Source organism: Pistacia vera, unplaced genomic scaffold (assembly GCF_008641045.1).
Source record: "Pistacia vera cultivar Batoury unplaced genomic scaffold, PisVer_v2 Contig426, whole genome shotgun sequence".
Taxonomy (NCBI): Eukaryota; Viridiplantae; Streptophyta; class Magnoliopsida; order Sapindales; family Anacardiaceae; genus Pistacia; species Pistacia vera.
Window position 1 is genome coordinate 844,150 of NW_022196253.1, and position 13,555 is coordinate 857,704.

At 33.9% G+C, this 13,555-nt stretch overlaps 2 protein-coding genes across 3 annotated transcripts; one reads left to right on the plus strand and one right to left on the minus strand.

Moving 5' to 3' along the window:
* The first annotated feature begins 1,801 nt into the window (after window positions 1-1,801).
* Window positions 1,802-8,877, plus strand: LOC116143101 (casein kinase 1-like protein 6). 2 transcript variants are annotated; one of them, XM_031428510.1, is made up of 14 exons: window positions 1,803-2,523; window positions 2,626-2,666; window positions 3,437-3,506; window positions 4,045-4,193; window positions 4,275-4,370; window positions 4,600-4,670; window positions 5,279-5,340; window positions 5,458-5,521; window positions 5,653-5,737; window positions 6,164-6,290; window positions 7,027-7,100; window positions 7,178-7,241; window positions 7,388-7,518; window positions 8,293-8,877. In XM_031428510.1, exons 1-14 carry the CDS (start codon window positions 2,448-2,450, stop codon window positions 8,560-8,562), a joined length of 1,380 nt encoding a protein of 459 aa, XP_031284370.1. In that variant the 5' UTR covers window positions 1,803-2,447; the 3' UTR covers window positions 8,563-8,877. The 2 variants fall into 2 exon arrangements, with proteins under 2 accessions (XP_031284371.1, XP_031284370.1); XM_031428511.1 differs by lacking the exons at window positions 5,279-5,340; window positions 5,458-5,521 and having other exon boundaries at window positions 1,802-2,523.
* Window positions 8,878-9,973: 1,096 nt separating this feature from the next.
* On the minus strand, window positions 9,974-12,861 carry LOC116143124 (vacuolar protein sorting-associated protein 2 homolog 3). The gene is given in 11 exon segments (XM_031428538.1): window positions 9,974-10,197; window positions 10,490-10,545; window positions 10,626-10,661; window positions 10,874-10,954; window positions 11,071-11,142; window positions 11,374-11,445; window positions 11,563-11,667; window positions 11,796-11,846; window positions 11,930-11,964; window positions 12,409-12,453; window positions 12,632-12,861. Coding segments are annotated over 11 exon segments (639 nt in total). The 5' UTR covers window positions 12,666-12,861; the 3' UTR covers window positions 9,974-10,145.
* Between the last annotated feature and the right edge of the window lie 694 nt (window positions 12,862-13,555).

Sequence of the window (13,555 nt, forward strand, 5' to 3'; positions counted from 1 at the left end):
GAAAATTATACATATATAACATATATAACATATAAAGTGAATAAGCTTTTCTATGGACAAAGAAACAAGAAATATTTGTACCTTTTTTTTTATCAGAGGGGGCAGATATATCTCCAAGTAAATCTAAGCAGGCCCAGTTTTGTTATCAATACTTATGAGAAAAGTCACGACATGTACAGTCTACAAATCACCATCAATGGATGTACAAAATAATTGTGTCCAAATTAAATTTATTCAAACTTGAAAAACAAAAAACCCAATGAAATTATGTTTACATAATATGTGTAAAAACGTATATACATTAATGATTGATTAGTTATATATATTTTTAGGTTATTAATTGTCACATCCAACTTGATCATGAGGATTAATAGCTAAATTAACTAAAATATTTCAAACGCCAAACGCCTTAGTATATAACCTGAAGCATAAAATTAGGCATGATTTTACGTAAGGACATTGTGTGAAAAAAAGAAGAGAAATGAAATAGGCTATTTGTTTTAACTACTTTTAGTAGTTTGACAGTTTGTTTAGGATTCTTAGGTATATTATTAAAGAAATTCGAGTTCGAATCTCTACGACTACTAATAATTAATAAAGGAAAATTATTAAATATTTATCTGATTATTAATTTTATGATTTTTAAAGATTTATTGAAGTACACATAAATATCCTAGGGTGCGTTTGACTTATTGTTTTTATCTATATTCCCAATCATATTCTTTAAATGTTGTTTGGCACGTTATTCCCAAAATATTAGTCTATTTTTTTAATTACTTTTAGACCCCATAAGTTTATTAATCTCAAAAAATACCACCCAGAAAAAAGTTTAAAAACTAACAGAAACACCCCCACCCACAATTCTTGTCAGATTTCGGCAACCACCGCCGGTAATAGCCGGAATCTGTCACAACAGTCACACGACCATCGGAAATGGCCGATAATGGCCAGATTTGGCCATCAGCGACGGCCAAAAAATGGCTGGCGTTGACTGTCAACAACGGCCAAATCTTGGCCATCGTTGACAGACAATGACAGCCATATCTTTGGCCGTCGCTGACGACCAAAGTTGGCCTTTTTCGGCCGTCGAAGGCCACATCCGGCCTTAGATCTGGCCTTTTCCGGCCAGATCCGTGGTGGATATGGTAGGAAAAGGCCATATCGATCAAATACCCGCCAGATCCGACCAGATTTTGTGGTTATCTAATTTTCCGGCCAGATTCCGACGGTGGTGGCCGGAATCTGGCACTTTGGGTGTTAGGGGTGTTTTTGTCATTTTATAATATTTTAATATATTGGGGTATTTATTAAATTAGCAAACCTTGGAGGCTTTTTCATAAATTTTTAAATTTTATCTCGTAATACTCCCTTATTCAACTGTCTAATACAATCCCCAAAATCTTACCCAAAATAATAAATAGAATACTCTTGAATTAAAAAAAAAAAAATAAATAAATGGGCCCAAGTGGACCGGGTCAAAATGATGATAGAGAAGGCAGACAAGAGTTAAAATGAAAGTGAATTGGAATTGGAACATACAACACAAAACACAAAGTCTACAATGAGAGAGAGAGAGAGAGAGAGATGGACACACGTTTAGAAACAAAAGGCCTGACATGAGGTGAGCTGAGACGAGATCTGACAGACAGCCCAAACGTGTTAGGTTCAGCGGCACAATACACATCTTCCACGTCACCACTGACTCCCTTCGTTAAAAAATAAATTGTTTTTTTCTTTTTATTTTCTAAAAACACTCAAAACAATTTCATTATATTTTAATTAAATTAAACAAACCTTTTTGCCTTTTCCATCATCTCCTCCTCCTCATTCTCATCTCTCTCTCTTCAACACGTCTTCCTGTTTTTTCATAACACTTTCTTTGTTTCCTCTTTCTCTTTTCTCTTTTCTTTTTTTATCTTTTAATTATTAATTATAAAACAAAACTTGTTTTTGTTCTTTTTGTCTTCCTACATTTTAAATTTCGATTATCGTCTCGATTTTTGTTTTACTTGCATCTGCAATTGAGTTTCTGGTCAATGCGGCTCGATTTCTTCTAAAAATTAGGGTTTCCATTTTCGATTATCATTTCAAGATTTGGGGGCTATGGTTGCAAGTAATGTAGTTAATGAAACTGTTTTTTGTTTTTTAGTTTTCTGATAATAACTTTACCCTCATTTTGGGTATTCGATTGGGTTTTTTTTATTCTCATTTTTGGGTATTCTTTTCAATTTGATGTTAATAAATTGCTCATATTTCAATATTTGATTATCAATTTGGTATAAGATCGATTATAGTGGAGATCTTTTGACCTGTGAGCGTGATAATTTGGTAAATCTATTGATTATCGTCAAATTGACCCCAAATCTGGGTTAAAAAAAGCTAAAAATCTGCGTCGAGAACCGCTGGATTGAGCTATTGCTGTGAGGTTTATTGAAGAGAGATTGAAGATGGACCATGTGATTGGGGGCAAGTTTAAGCTTGGGAGGAAGATTGGGAGTGGCTCTTTTGGAGAACTCTATTTAGGTAATAGCTTGGTATAATTTCATTATTTTACGAGCAATGTAGGTTTTTCTTTTTTTTGTGTATTAAAGTTTTGTTTTTTGTGGTTGTTTGGTTGATTTGTAGGTGTCAATATTCAAACTGGAGAAGAAATTGCTGTTAAACTGGTATGTGATTTGTCCTTGGGTAGAATTAGAAGGAGGTCTCATTACTTCTAAATTGGGGTATAACTTTTGAATGTTGTAGTGGCGATCATTGTGGAAGTTTTGTTTGGGCCTGTTGATGATTATGTTTTATTTTTCCTCCTAAAATTGTGATGGTGAGCTTTAGGAGTTCCGATTACATTGTGTTTTTAGAAGTTGACATGTTCAGTTTTTGGCCATTGCCATCTGTTTTCGTGATCTGATTATGCTACTAGATATAAATAAAAAGCACTAGGAAGTCATTCTCTCTGAAAGTGTTTTTTTATTTTTTATTTTTTATTTTTTTTATGAATCCTTAATATCCAGCTGAGTGGTAAAAAGGAAACTAAAGATGAAATTGAACCCAAGGGATGGGTCTAATAGTACAGCCCTTGCTTACCAATCAAGAGGTTGGATGTTCAAATAGTTGTCCCATTCTAGAATTCAATGCATATGCTAGAGATTTCTTTATATTGAATAGATCAAGAAGAGTGGGGATATTACTTCAACATTCATTAAACTTTTTGGAACTTTGTTGTTCTTCATCTGAATATTATATGGCATCATTCACGATGAATGCAAAATTGATGATTTCTTAGATGTTGCATCTTATTTTTGTTAAATTTTTTTATGTTAATTCTCTATGCTTAACTGTTTTCCCTCCTAGACTTGCCTGGTGGTAGTTACCTGATACTCTTTTCTTGCAGATCCTTATTATTATTATTTTTTTTCCTCTTTTGGTGATTAAATTTTAGGAACCTGTGAAGACCAAGCATCCACAGCTTCATTATGAGTCAAAATTGTACATGCTTCTTCAAGGAGGAAGTATGTCTCTCTCTCTCTCTCTCTCTCTCTCTCTGTTTCTCTTCCCCTTCTCCTCCACCCATCCACCCACACACACTCATACTGCCAATGCATGCATGCAATCTCAAACAAATATATCACATTAGACGTGTTTATGCTGATTGGACAATTTGGAAAGTACAAACTCCTCCGCTAACACACATATATACCTTGTATGTTTCCACTCACATTTCACAGGAGTTATTATATGCTGGCTGTTTAGTTTGGGAAGTAAAACCTTTTCCTAGTTCGCCCTTTTTATGATAGCTAGAAAAAGAAAAAACCTGGGTGGAGAGGATTGAAAACCCTTCAGTGGCAGGTCTGATGGGAAACAGGATTAATTTATTTACAAATAAAACCTTTACCAAATTCACAGTAGATCCAAATAATCACCAGTGTAGAACTATAGCTTATTGTCATACTTAGGTTTTACATTTTCTATAAGATATCCTCCCTATGGAGCAATGTATTTTGAAGCTCATTATGTTTTTTCATAAATTTTGGGTTTTGTTTAATGAAGCGGGAATTCCCCACCTCAAGTGGTTTGGAGTTGAGGGGGACTACAATATCATGGTTATTGACCTGCTTGGCCCGAGTTTGGAAGATCTGTTCAACTATTGCAATAGGAAGTTCACTTTGAAAACAGTGTTGATGCTTGCTGATCAATTGGTAAGTACATGCTACTTTTCTTTAATCAGAGCCTGATTCTGGAGCAGTTAAACATGTTTCTTGTTTTTGTTATATTTCCAGATTAATAGAGTGGAATACATGCATTCAAGAGGTTTTCTTCACCGTGATATAAAGCCTGACAACTTCTTAATGGGCCTAGGCCGCAAAGCGAATCAGGTACTTTTCCTACGTGGTTCTCTTCACATCAGCAAACTAAACTACTTGTACATGCTCATCAGATTGCAAGTGATCTATTTGAGAATTCTCTGAGGATGCAAGTGCTCGCTTTCTGTTTACTTATCATCTGTGGATAAAAAATAATGGTCATGCTACAATTAGACTTTAAGAAACTTTCTTTTTACTTCTGCTTTTAATCAAATAATATCTCTTTATCATCCTAATGCAGGTTTATATCATTGACTATGGCCTTGCGAAAAAGTATAGGGATCTTCAGACTCACAAGCACATCCCATACAGGTAAATGTTTCTTTTCTGACTTTTTCAGTAAAATTTCACAATTGGTCTGGAATAATTATATTTTGTGCAGTGTGATATTTGTTTATCGAGAAAAATGGTTCTTGCTTATGCATTCCCTTTTCTGAGGAGCTAGTTAATAGGTGTTGCTTCAAGATTCTTCCAAATTAATGTAGGAAGCAGTGGAAAATTAATTATCAAAGTTGCATCAAAAAAAGAATAGCTTAATGATTAACACAACTTAATCACTGCTGAATGAACATATATATTATTTTTCTTTTGTTTGAAGTAAAATTCTAAGTTTTGTTAGTATCAGTAAAAGGTGAGGTGATGGCAATTCCACTGGAGGTAGTTAGGGAGGTTAAAGTTGGATACAATCAACTATGATTCAAACTTTTGATTTGATTTATTTCTTATTCATTGTAGATTGAGGACTCTTTTTGAGTTGTCTGGTCTAGATTCATTGGTTTCATTTCGCTTACTTATCAGCAATCTTGGTTTTCAGCTACACTGATTTTCTGTATGTGCATGTATACACATGTTTTTGCCAATCTTTGATGCATTTGTGATTAGCAGAATTCCTTCTTCCTTATTTATTTTACTTGCCACAGGGAAAATAAGAATCTCACTGGCACAGCTCGCTATGCAAGTGTCAACACTCACCTTGGTGTTGGTGAGTTATTTATGTGTAGTGATATATTTCCTTCTAATTACAGGAAATAAGAATTTTGACAGATTTAAATTTATTAGGACTCATTATTAATGTTATTGTGTCATATTTTGGTTGCAGAGCAAAGCCGAAGGGATGATTTGGAGTCCCTTGGTTATGTCCTTATGTATTTCCTTAGAGGAAGGTTCAGTATATAGTAGCCATACACTTAACTTATTCAATTTTGTGAACACTTCGAACTTGATGTTTGATACTTTTGCAAATTATTGCCAACTTTTGCATTTGTAATTTATTTGTTCAGTGTTGTTATTACAGTCTTCCTTGGCAAGGACTAAAAGCTGGCACTAAAAAGCAAAAATACGATAAGATCAGTGAAAAGAAGGTGTCAACTCCGATAGAGGTCTGTTGTACTAATTCACCCCTTAGAATAAGGGACTCCTTTGGAAATTATTTTTCACCTTGAACCCATTGAAGAAATTTGGTTAATCTGATTGCAAGTTTGACTCCCTGCCAAAGGAATGGCTGTTGCCTGATCCTGTATCTTTATAGATCTTGGTATGGCATGGGAGTTAACAAGACAAGGCCAAGTTGAACTTATCTTTTGTTAATGTCCATACTGGGCTTGGACCCATGAAATCCAACCTTGCAAAGCTGTTTTTAATTTTCCATTCATGATAAAATTTTGGGTTCTTTACTAAAATATGTTATAAGTTTGTTTTATGTGAACTATCTATATGTGGTCGTTTGGCCCAATTGATTACTGGGACAGCATTAGATTCCAAATTCTGACTATCAGCCTGGCTTATTGTTTATGGTTGTCTAACAGGTGCTTTGTAAATCATACCCATCTGAGTTTGTTTCATACTTTCACTACTGTCGGTCATTGCGGTTTGAGGACAAACCAGATTATTCATATTTGAAGAGGCTTTTCCGAGACTTATTTATTCGAGAAGGTGAATGACCAACAGTGGCTGTGTTCTTTGAATCCTTTCTACATGTTTTCATTTTCCATTTCTGAGTTTCAGCCTCATCTGCCTTTAATAGAAAATATTTATGTATAACCTTGCACACAACACTTCTTGCAGCGAATATAATGAAAAAGACCAGCTTAGTATAGTCTAAGTCTCTTATAGAAGCTATCTCAACAGTGAATATTATGAAAAATCTTAGTCTCTTTTTGAGTGTATATACTATACTAAGCTGGTCTTTTTCATTATATTCGCTGCAAGAGTCAATTCATTTTTTTCATTATGAATAAGCCAAAGGATAACAATGTTAAATTTGAAGAGGAAGGAGATTTAGTTTCGTGATCAAACATCAATTTATTGGGTATCCGTACGCAATCCATAAACCTTAATTCAATATAATAAGATATTTTTGGGGCAATATTTGTTTTTCTGTGGGCCTACTTTTTGGTTTTTTTTTTTTGCTTCTTTTATCTAGCAAGTAGTAATATACTCACCATAGACATAGATAAGGTAGTTTATGACTATTTTGTTGGCTCCTTTTTTATAATCTTTTCTCTTCCTATACAATTTCAGTTTCCTATATATATAAGGTAGTTTATGACTACTATGTTGGCTCCTTTTTTAAAATCTTTTCTCTTCCTACACAATTTCAGTTTCCTATATATATATTGGGTTTAAAGTTGTATCTTTGTCCCAAATTTTTTATACCGTTTTGGTGCAGGGTTTCAGTTTGACTATGTATTTGATTGGACTGTATTAAAGTACCCTCAGATTGGTTCCAGCTCTAGAGGAAGGGTACGTTCCTGCTAATTTGTTGGTGAGAATTTCTGTTCACTCAGGAATATTACTTACTTTGTGTGTCTATTTTTCAGCATATCAGTGGGAAGGCAGCTGTAGCTCCAGGACCGTCTGCAGAAAAACCAGAAAGGATATCAGGTTTGCACTTTTCAAAAAAGAAAAATTATTGATTTTATTTTTTAATAAGAAATGGAGTATTCTTCAAACAAAACTGTTTAAAGAATTTTGTGTAAACAACAACAGAATCTTAAATGGTAATATCGTGATACTATTGTCTCATCCAGTTGGGAAAGAGATCCGAGACAGATTCTCTGGTGCAGTTGAAGCATTTTCCAGAAAAAATACATCTGGTACTCCTCACCGTGAACATACAAGACACAAGACATCAGAGGACATACCTTCATCCAAGCATGTGGTAAACTTTTAATTTCCAACAGTAGTTTGCTAAATTCCTTGCTTTATAGTGTTCCTTTTGGACAATCTTTATTGCATATTTAAAAACCTAGTGTCAAGATGATTTAAGGGAAATTATCATGGACTCCTTTAGAGATCATTAATTATTATTGTCACCCACTGCTTTTAAATTATATCGAAAACCTCCTTATAAGAGAGGGATTTTTATAAAGAAAGAAAACTATTGAAAACCGTTTAGGCACGGGTGTTTACAATAATTCTGAAAACACTGGATGACAGCAGAAGTTGAGGATTTCTCAGAGAAGCCCAGTAATAATTGTTCATGATGTTATCGCTTCTGCAGTTAAATGAAATAGAACTTCTGATATTCTGTGTAGATTAGGCAGCACATGTTACTACCAAGTTTTGTTATATGCTAACTTCTTCTTATATTTTGACTTCTAATGAAATCTATTGAATAATTGCAATTATTGAAAGAAATAAGGAAGCAATGTTTCTATGTTCCCTACTTGTAAACTTAATTTTTTGACTGAATCCTGCTTGCAAATTAATTAGACCAAGGCTTTATATCTTATCTTCGGAAAATTTATGAGTAAATGTATAGCAGTATTCTGTTTTTTTTTTTTTTCCCCCCTTCACCACTACAGAGATTGGAACTGAACCACCAAGTTGTTCTTTCATTTGTAGTTTTCTTCTGCTTTGTTTTCTAGTCATAGGAGAGGCCATTAGCATTGTGTTTTGACATTCTGATAAAGGATCTGTTTTTTGTCGTCAGAATCCTGATACTGATAAAGTACGAAGTTCCTCTCGATATGGGAGCACTTCAAGAAAGGCTATCATCTCAAGCAGTAAGCCAAGTTCATCTGGTGAATTCAGTGAGTCCCGCTCTAGCCGATTAGTCTCAAGCAGTGGTCGATTGTCAACCACGCAAAGGACCCAACCTGGATATGAGTCCAGACAATCTTCTTTCTCCCGTACTGCAGGCGGTAGAAGCAACCGTGATGATCCACTTCGGAGTTTTGAGATGCTCTCAATCAGGAAATGATGAGTAAATGATTGTGAGAAGATATTGCATAAGCATGTATGAGTACTCTTCCAAGTGAAGAAATCAAATCTTACGGGTTATATTCTCACTTTTGTACATGGGATATTACCTAATCAATGCCATAACATTTTCATTCATACCACTTTTCCTACTTCCCCTTTCCTTCTTTCGTTCAATTTTTATTTTTTGGCACCCGGGAGCTTCAGGCAGGCCATTGTAACGTGTTCTAGACAAATCTATGAAAGAGGAATTTCTGTAATGGAATTTTATTTATAAATGAGACTTGAGTAGTTGTAATAAATACTGTTTTTTATATGTTACTTTTGAGACCAAGATTAGTAATTAATCCATGTACTTGTTAAGAAAGAACTTTATTCTTTCGGATTGCAAGCATGTGCTTCGTTTGTGTGCTTAGTAATTTGTTTACTCCAGTTGAGGCTACTACATCACAAAAAGCTGAGGCTTTTTTAATCTTTTCAAGGCAAGGAAACTGGAGCTTGTGGTGATATCCACTTTGCGTATGATTTAATGTAAGTCCAACTTTGAGTAGCATTCAGCTTGTTGGAACCCTTGCCTTGTGAAATTGGTGTTGATTGTATCCCCTCTTGTGGGTCTATTATATTTAATTGGCAAAATAGGTTTTGATGAACAGATACAACATATAATATATCCCCTTGAGTTGGAGACTGTTGTGGCAATGTTAAATTTGGAAAGACTTGTATTGATCTAATGGATAAAAACAAGGGCTCATTCTTTAAACTTGATGTTACGATACACCGGCATTAGAATAATAACTAAATAAGCAGACTGTAAAAACTTAAGCTACCCAAGGTGGTTGTGTTATTTCGTAAGATTTTTTTCTACACCATTCGGTCTTTAAGCGTAAGTGATAACAACATTACGATAAGGTTTTGACTACTTTTATAGTAAATATATCCCATGTATTAGTAGATGTGCAGTTAAATTTTTTCATCAGGGGAGATTCCCGAAAGATGTAGATAATATAAATAGAAATGAAGTACATCTTAACCTGAATTAATGGTCCTTATGGTTAGAAAACTTAATTTTTAATACTTAAGCATCATTAATGAATGAAATTCAAAATCAAATTATCGAATATAAATATCACAATTTTGATAATGAGCTAGACCATATGTCCGATGCTTTTCCTTGAGCAGATGCAATTTCAGCACGTTGTAATTTCATTTTAGTCAGCAGTACACAATTAGGGTTTAGGCTTTCGTTTCTTTCTACTTTACCCACTAGCATTTCTTTTCTTTCTCCTGATTGTGTATTTCCTTTCTCTCCCATTTTGTGTGTCATCCTTAACGACAGTTTTATCTTTGGCTACAGACATTTTTCTTTCATTAAAGTCGAGTCATAATTATTTTTTATCTAGCAATGCAACATATACAGTTCAATTCAATGAAATATTATCCAAGGAATAGAAAATCCACACCGAGTAACATCTCAGAATAACATTTACAAAGCGTAACCTTTGACTGCGTACAACCTTGCACGGATGAAACTTGTAGGTAGAAGCATAACATCGATAAAACGGGACTCGGTTTGAAGTCTCCAGCTCATGGATTTCTGAGAGCTGCCAATCGCTTCTCAAGTTCATCAATGCCCGAACTGCAAAGAGAATTAAAAAACTGAGTAACCAAATAGACAAATGAAATGATTTAACACTGTAACATGTTAAATTTTCTCCTTCCTCGTTATGTTGGGGTAAAACAAGGTTAAGGAATCATAGCACCGACTGCCAGTACATCCATATTTACAAGGCCAGAAATTATGATAAATTTCATTATCCGAAATGAATGATAAAAATTATAGCGAGTCAAGATTATTCGAGGACTGTTGCCATTGCCAACGTGGAAACTGGGCATCTGATGCAGAAATAAAAGGGGGCAAACTGAATTACCTGTTGGCATCCGCTGTACTTTTTCCGGCGATCTTGCCTTTTGGAGCTGCTGACAACTATCAATGTTCAAGTGTGTCAAATTAGCAGAAGTTAAAAAATATGTTAACTACTGACAATTAAATACCATAACACAAACCTGTGAAGCAACATCAACACCAATTTCATCTAGCACCTGGCAAAGAAACAAATACTGTTATTCTAAAAATCATCTTGCAATAATATCCACAAATATGTTATACCCCAATATTCATCCATCTACAGTTTTACAAACACTGAGGGAACACCTATCACTAAACAACACTCTTTCTAAAGTTGTTTGGATTAACAAATTCATAAATGTTTAGTCATCAAAAACTACTTCAATTGAAAATTTTCATAGCTAACCTGATTCGTCAGCTCTTCAGTTTCCTCTTCAGCCTCATCATTGTCCAAGGAATCATCTATGGCTTCGGACATCATTTCAGTCTGCAAGAATAAATGTTAACTACTGAGTTCCAAGAATATGTAACTAAGAAGCAAATATGAACCTAGTTCCACTTTAAGAGCACTACAGTATTTAAAAATAAAAAGGACGGTCTTACAGTCATATCCATTTGTGCCGACTGCTTCTGAAATTCCCGCATAACCTTCGCTTGCTTTGTAGGGTCCATTTACTGCAAGTATAACAGACATCTCAACAGAAGAAATAGGAATAAGACAAATGAAGAAATCACAAATATTGCACAATTGTCTATATTACTTTAAATGGTAATGACTCTACAAAGCAGCTTCAAAGTCAGAACTTACCATCAGGGTCTAGTTCTAATCTTATAATAAATGAAATAATATTCATACTTCAATAATTTCAAAACTACATCATAAAATACATATTGGAATATTAAGACCTTATTCATAGCTGCCATTGCCTTATTAGCCCCTTTCAAGCCAACAGCAACTGAGGACTGTGAATGCATAGCCTGTGAACAGTACATAATCATTGGTAAGAGCACAATGCACAGATACATTATCACAAGTTGAACTAGAATAAAATATCATAAACAAGGAAAACAGATGGAGAGGTTTTGACATTGCACCTGCGTATGAGTGGCTATGCCTCTCATTTGAGCTCGACTACCCTGCAAGTTAGCAATTTGTTGCCTAAGCCTGATTAGTTGCCGTGCCAGAATTTTAGTTGCTCCCTGAGAAATGAATTAACAGAGATAGTTATGACAATTCAGAAAGGAGCAACAAATATAACTTGTTCATTCTCTGATAATGGTTATATAGTCACCTATTATATCTGTTCAGGTTAAAGTACAAAATATACCTCATTTCCGGTTTTAGCAGTTCTCTTAATCTCAGCAACAAGCTTCTTCTCCTGACATGATGAAAAAAAATATATTAGACCCACGGCACCATGTTAAGATGAGGACAATCCATCTGTATAAACCCTTGACTTACTTCCAATTGCAGTGATCCAATTTCCTTCTCTATACCTGAAGAAAGGAATATTCGAGAACAACAAAATGAGTATCAGAATTGCTTCAAACTAAAAACATTATAATATAGGGAAGAAAAAAAATATTTCTACAGGTAAATAATTGTTAGGGCCTGGGAGCATTCAAAATAGAAGAATGCAACATTAGGATATTCTTCTATTCACAACCCAAAATAGAAGAAAATCATAATGTTGCATTCAAAAGGGAAAAATACAATTAACAAATAAATAAATGTCTAAATAAAAAGAAATTGGGTTTTTATTTAGACATTTATTTAGAAAATCATAACACTCTCTCCTCGGACGTTCCATGCTAACACTAAGCAACCGATAATAATAGCAACAATTACAATTGAACTAGTAATGATCAAAACTCAAATTCACTTCTGTTTCATTCCAACACCAGGAAACCACAAGTAATGAATTTGGAGCAAAAAAATACCTCTAGTTGCGTGTTGCATTTCTCTCTTGCTCTCTCGAAGAGCCTCTGTAATCAAAGAAAAATAATCATAATCAAAAGAACAAGAACTGTGATTCAAGCTTTTAATAAAAATAACACAGAATCAAAATGTGTGAATTTGCGTGCTCGAACCAAATCTCAGGCAATCACTAACAAATAAATCAGACGTGAAAAAGAATTAGTAAAATTGTAAATTGTCTGACACCTTTAGGGTTAGGTTTTTTGGAGAATATGTTCATTTTTTTTTCCTTGTTTTCTATGAAGATTTCTTAAGAGTGCTGTATTATTACTAGAGAAACAAGAAGAAAAGGTAATCGCCGAAGGAATGTGCAGAGAAAACACGAGGAAACTTTGCGGGTGGGTTTTTCTTGTTTTGTACGTAATTATCCAAGAGCCTGGGTTCTTTGACTCAATTAATTATTTACAAACTGTTCTTTTCATTTTCGTAAAATTATAGTTATGGGCATCCACTAAGAACTAAGAAGGGCTAAATTTCTACCCCAAATTATCGTCAAATTACTGTCTCCCCCCTCGATTTCGAAAACACACAAATTCATCCGGATTTTTCAAATTCAAGCGTTAACTTTAATTGAAGAGGTCATTCTGGTCATTTTATAAAACCTATCCACCATTACGGCACTAATAATATATTTAACATTAATATCTAAAATGTTAATTTCTAAGCTACGTGGACCTATAATAAAACAAAAAAATGCCGATATTCTAAGTATATTTATTCCATTACTTGTAGGTAACGAAATAATTAATATTAAGATAAATTAAATCGAGCATTACAAAGATAGATTTTCATATGTGCGTATGAGAATTTTAAATTTGAAGATTAAAGGAATAGCGCCCTAAAATTATATAATTATCTATCATAATTTTTTTTTTTTAAGTCTTATAATATAATATTATATTAACAAACAATACAGATTGACTCACAAATCATCTTATAAATTTTTTTTTACAACTCCGATATAATAACAAGTAATTAGAAAAACGTGACTTATAGCGAACAAATAAGACCTATTTGTGAGCTATCACGTCGAAAATATAAGAAAAAATTTATAAGATTGGATTATACGTATAGTATTGACAATTGACAAATTCAATCTTTAACCCTTCT

Excerpts from the sequence above, each read along its gene's own strand:
- LOC116143101 (XM_031428510.1), top strand. The coding sequence starts at position 2,448 with ATGGACCATGTGATTGGGGGCAAGTTTAAGCTTGGGAGGAAGATTGGG. Across the intron at positions 4,671-5,278 it reads CACAAGCACATCCCATACAG|GGAAAATAAGAATCTCACTG; the intron begins GTAAATGTTTCT and ends TACTTGCCACAG. Across the intron at positions 7,101-7,177 it reads GTTCCAGCTCTAGAGGAAGG|CATATCAGTGGGAAGGCAGC; the intron begins GTACGTTCCTGC and ends TCTATTTTTCAG.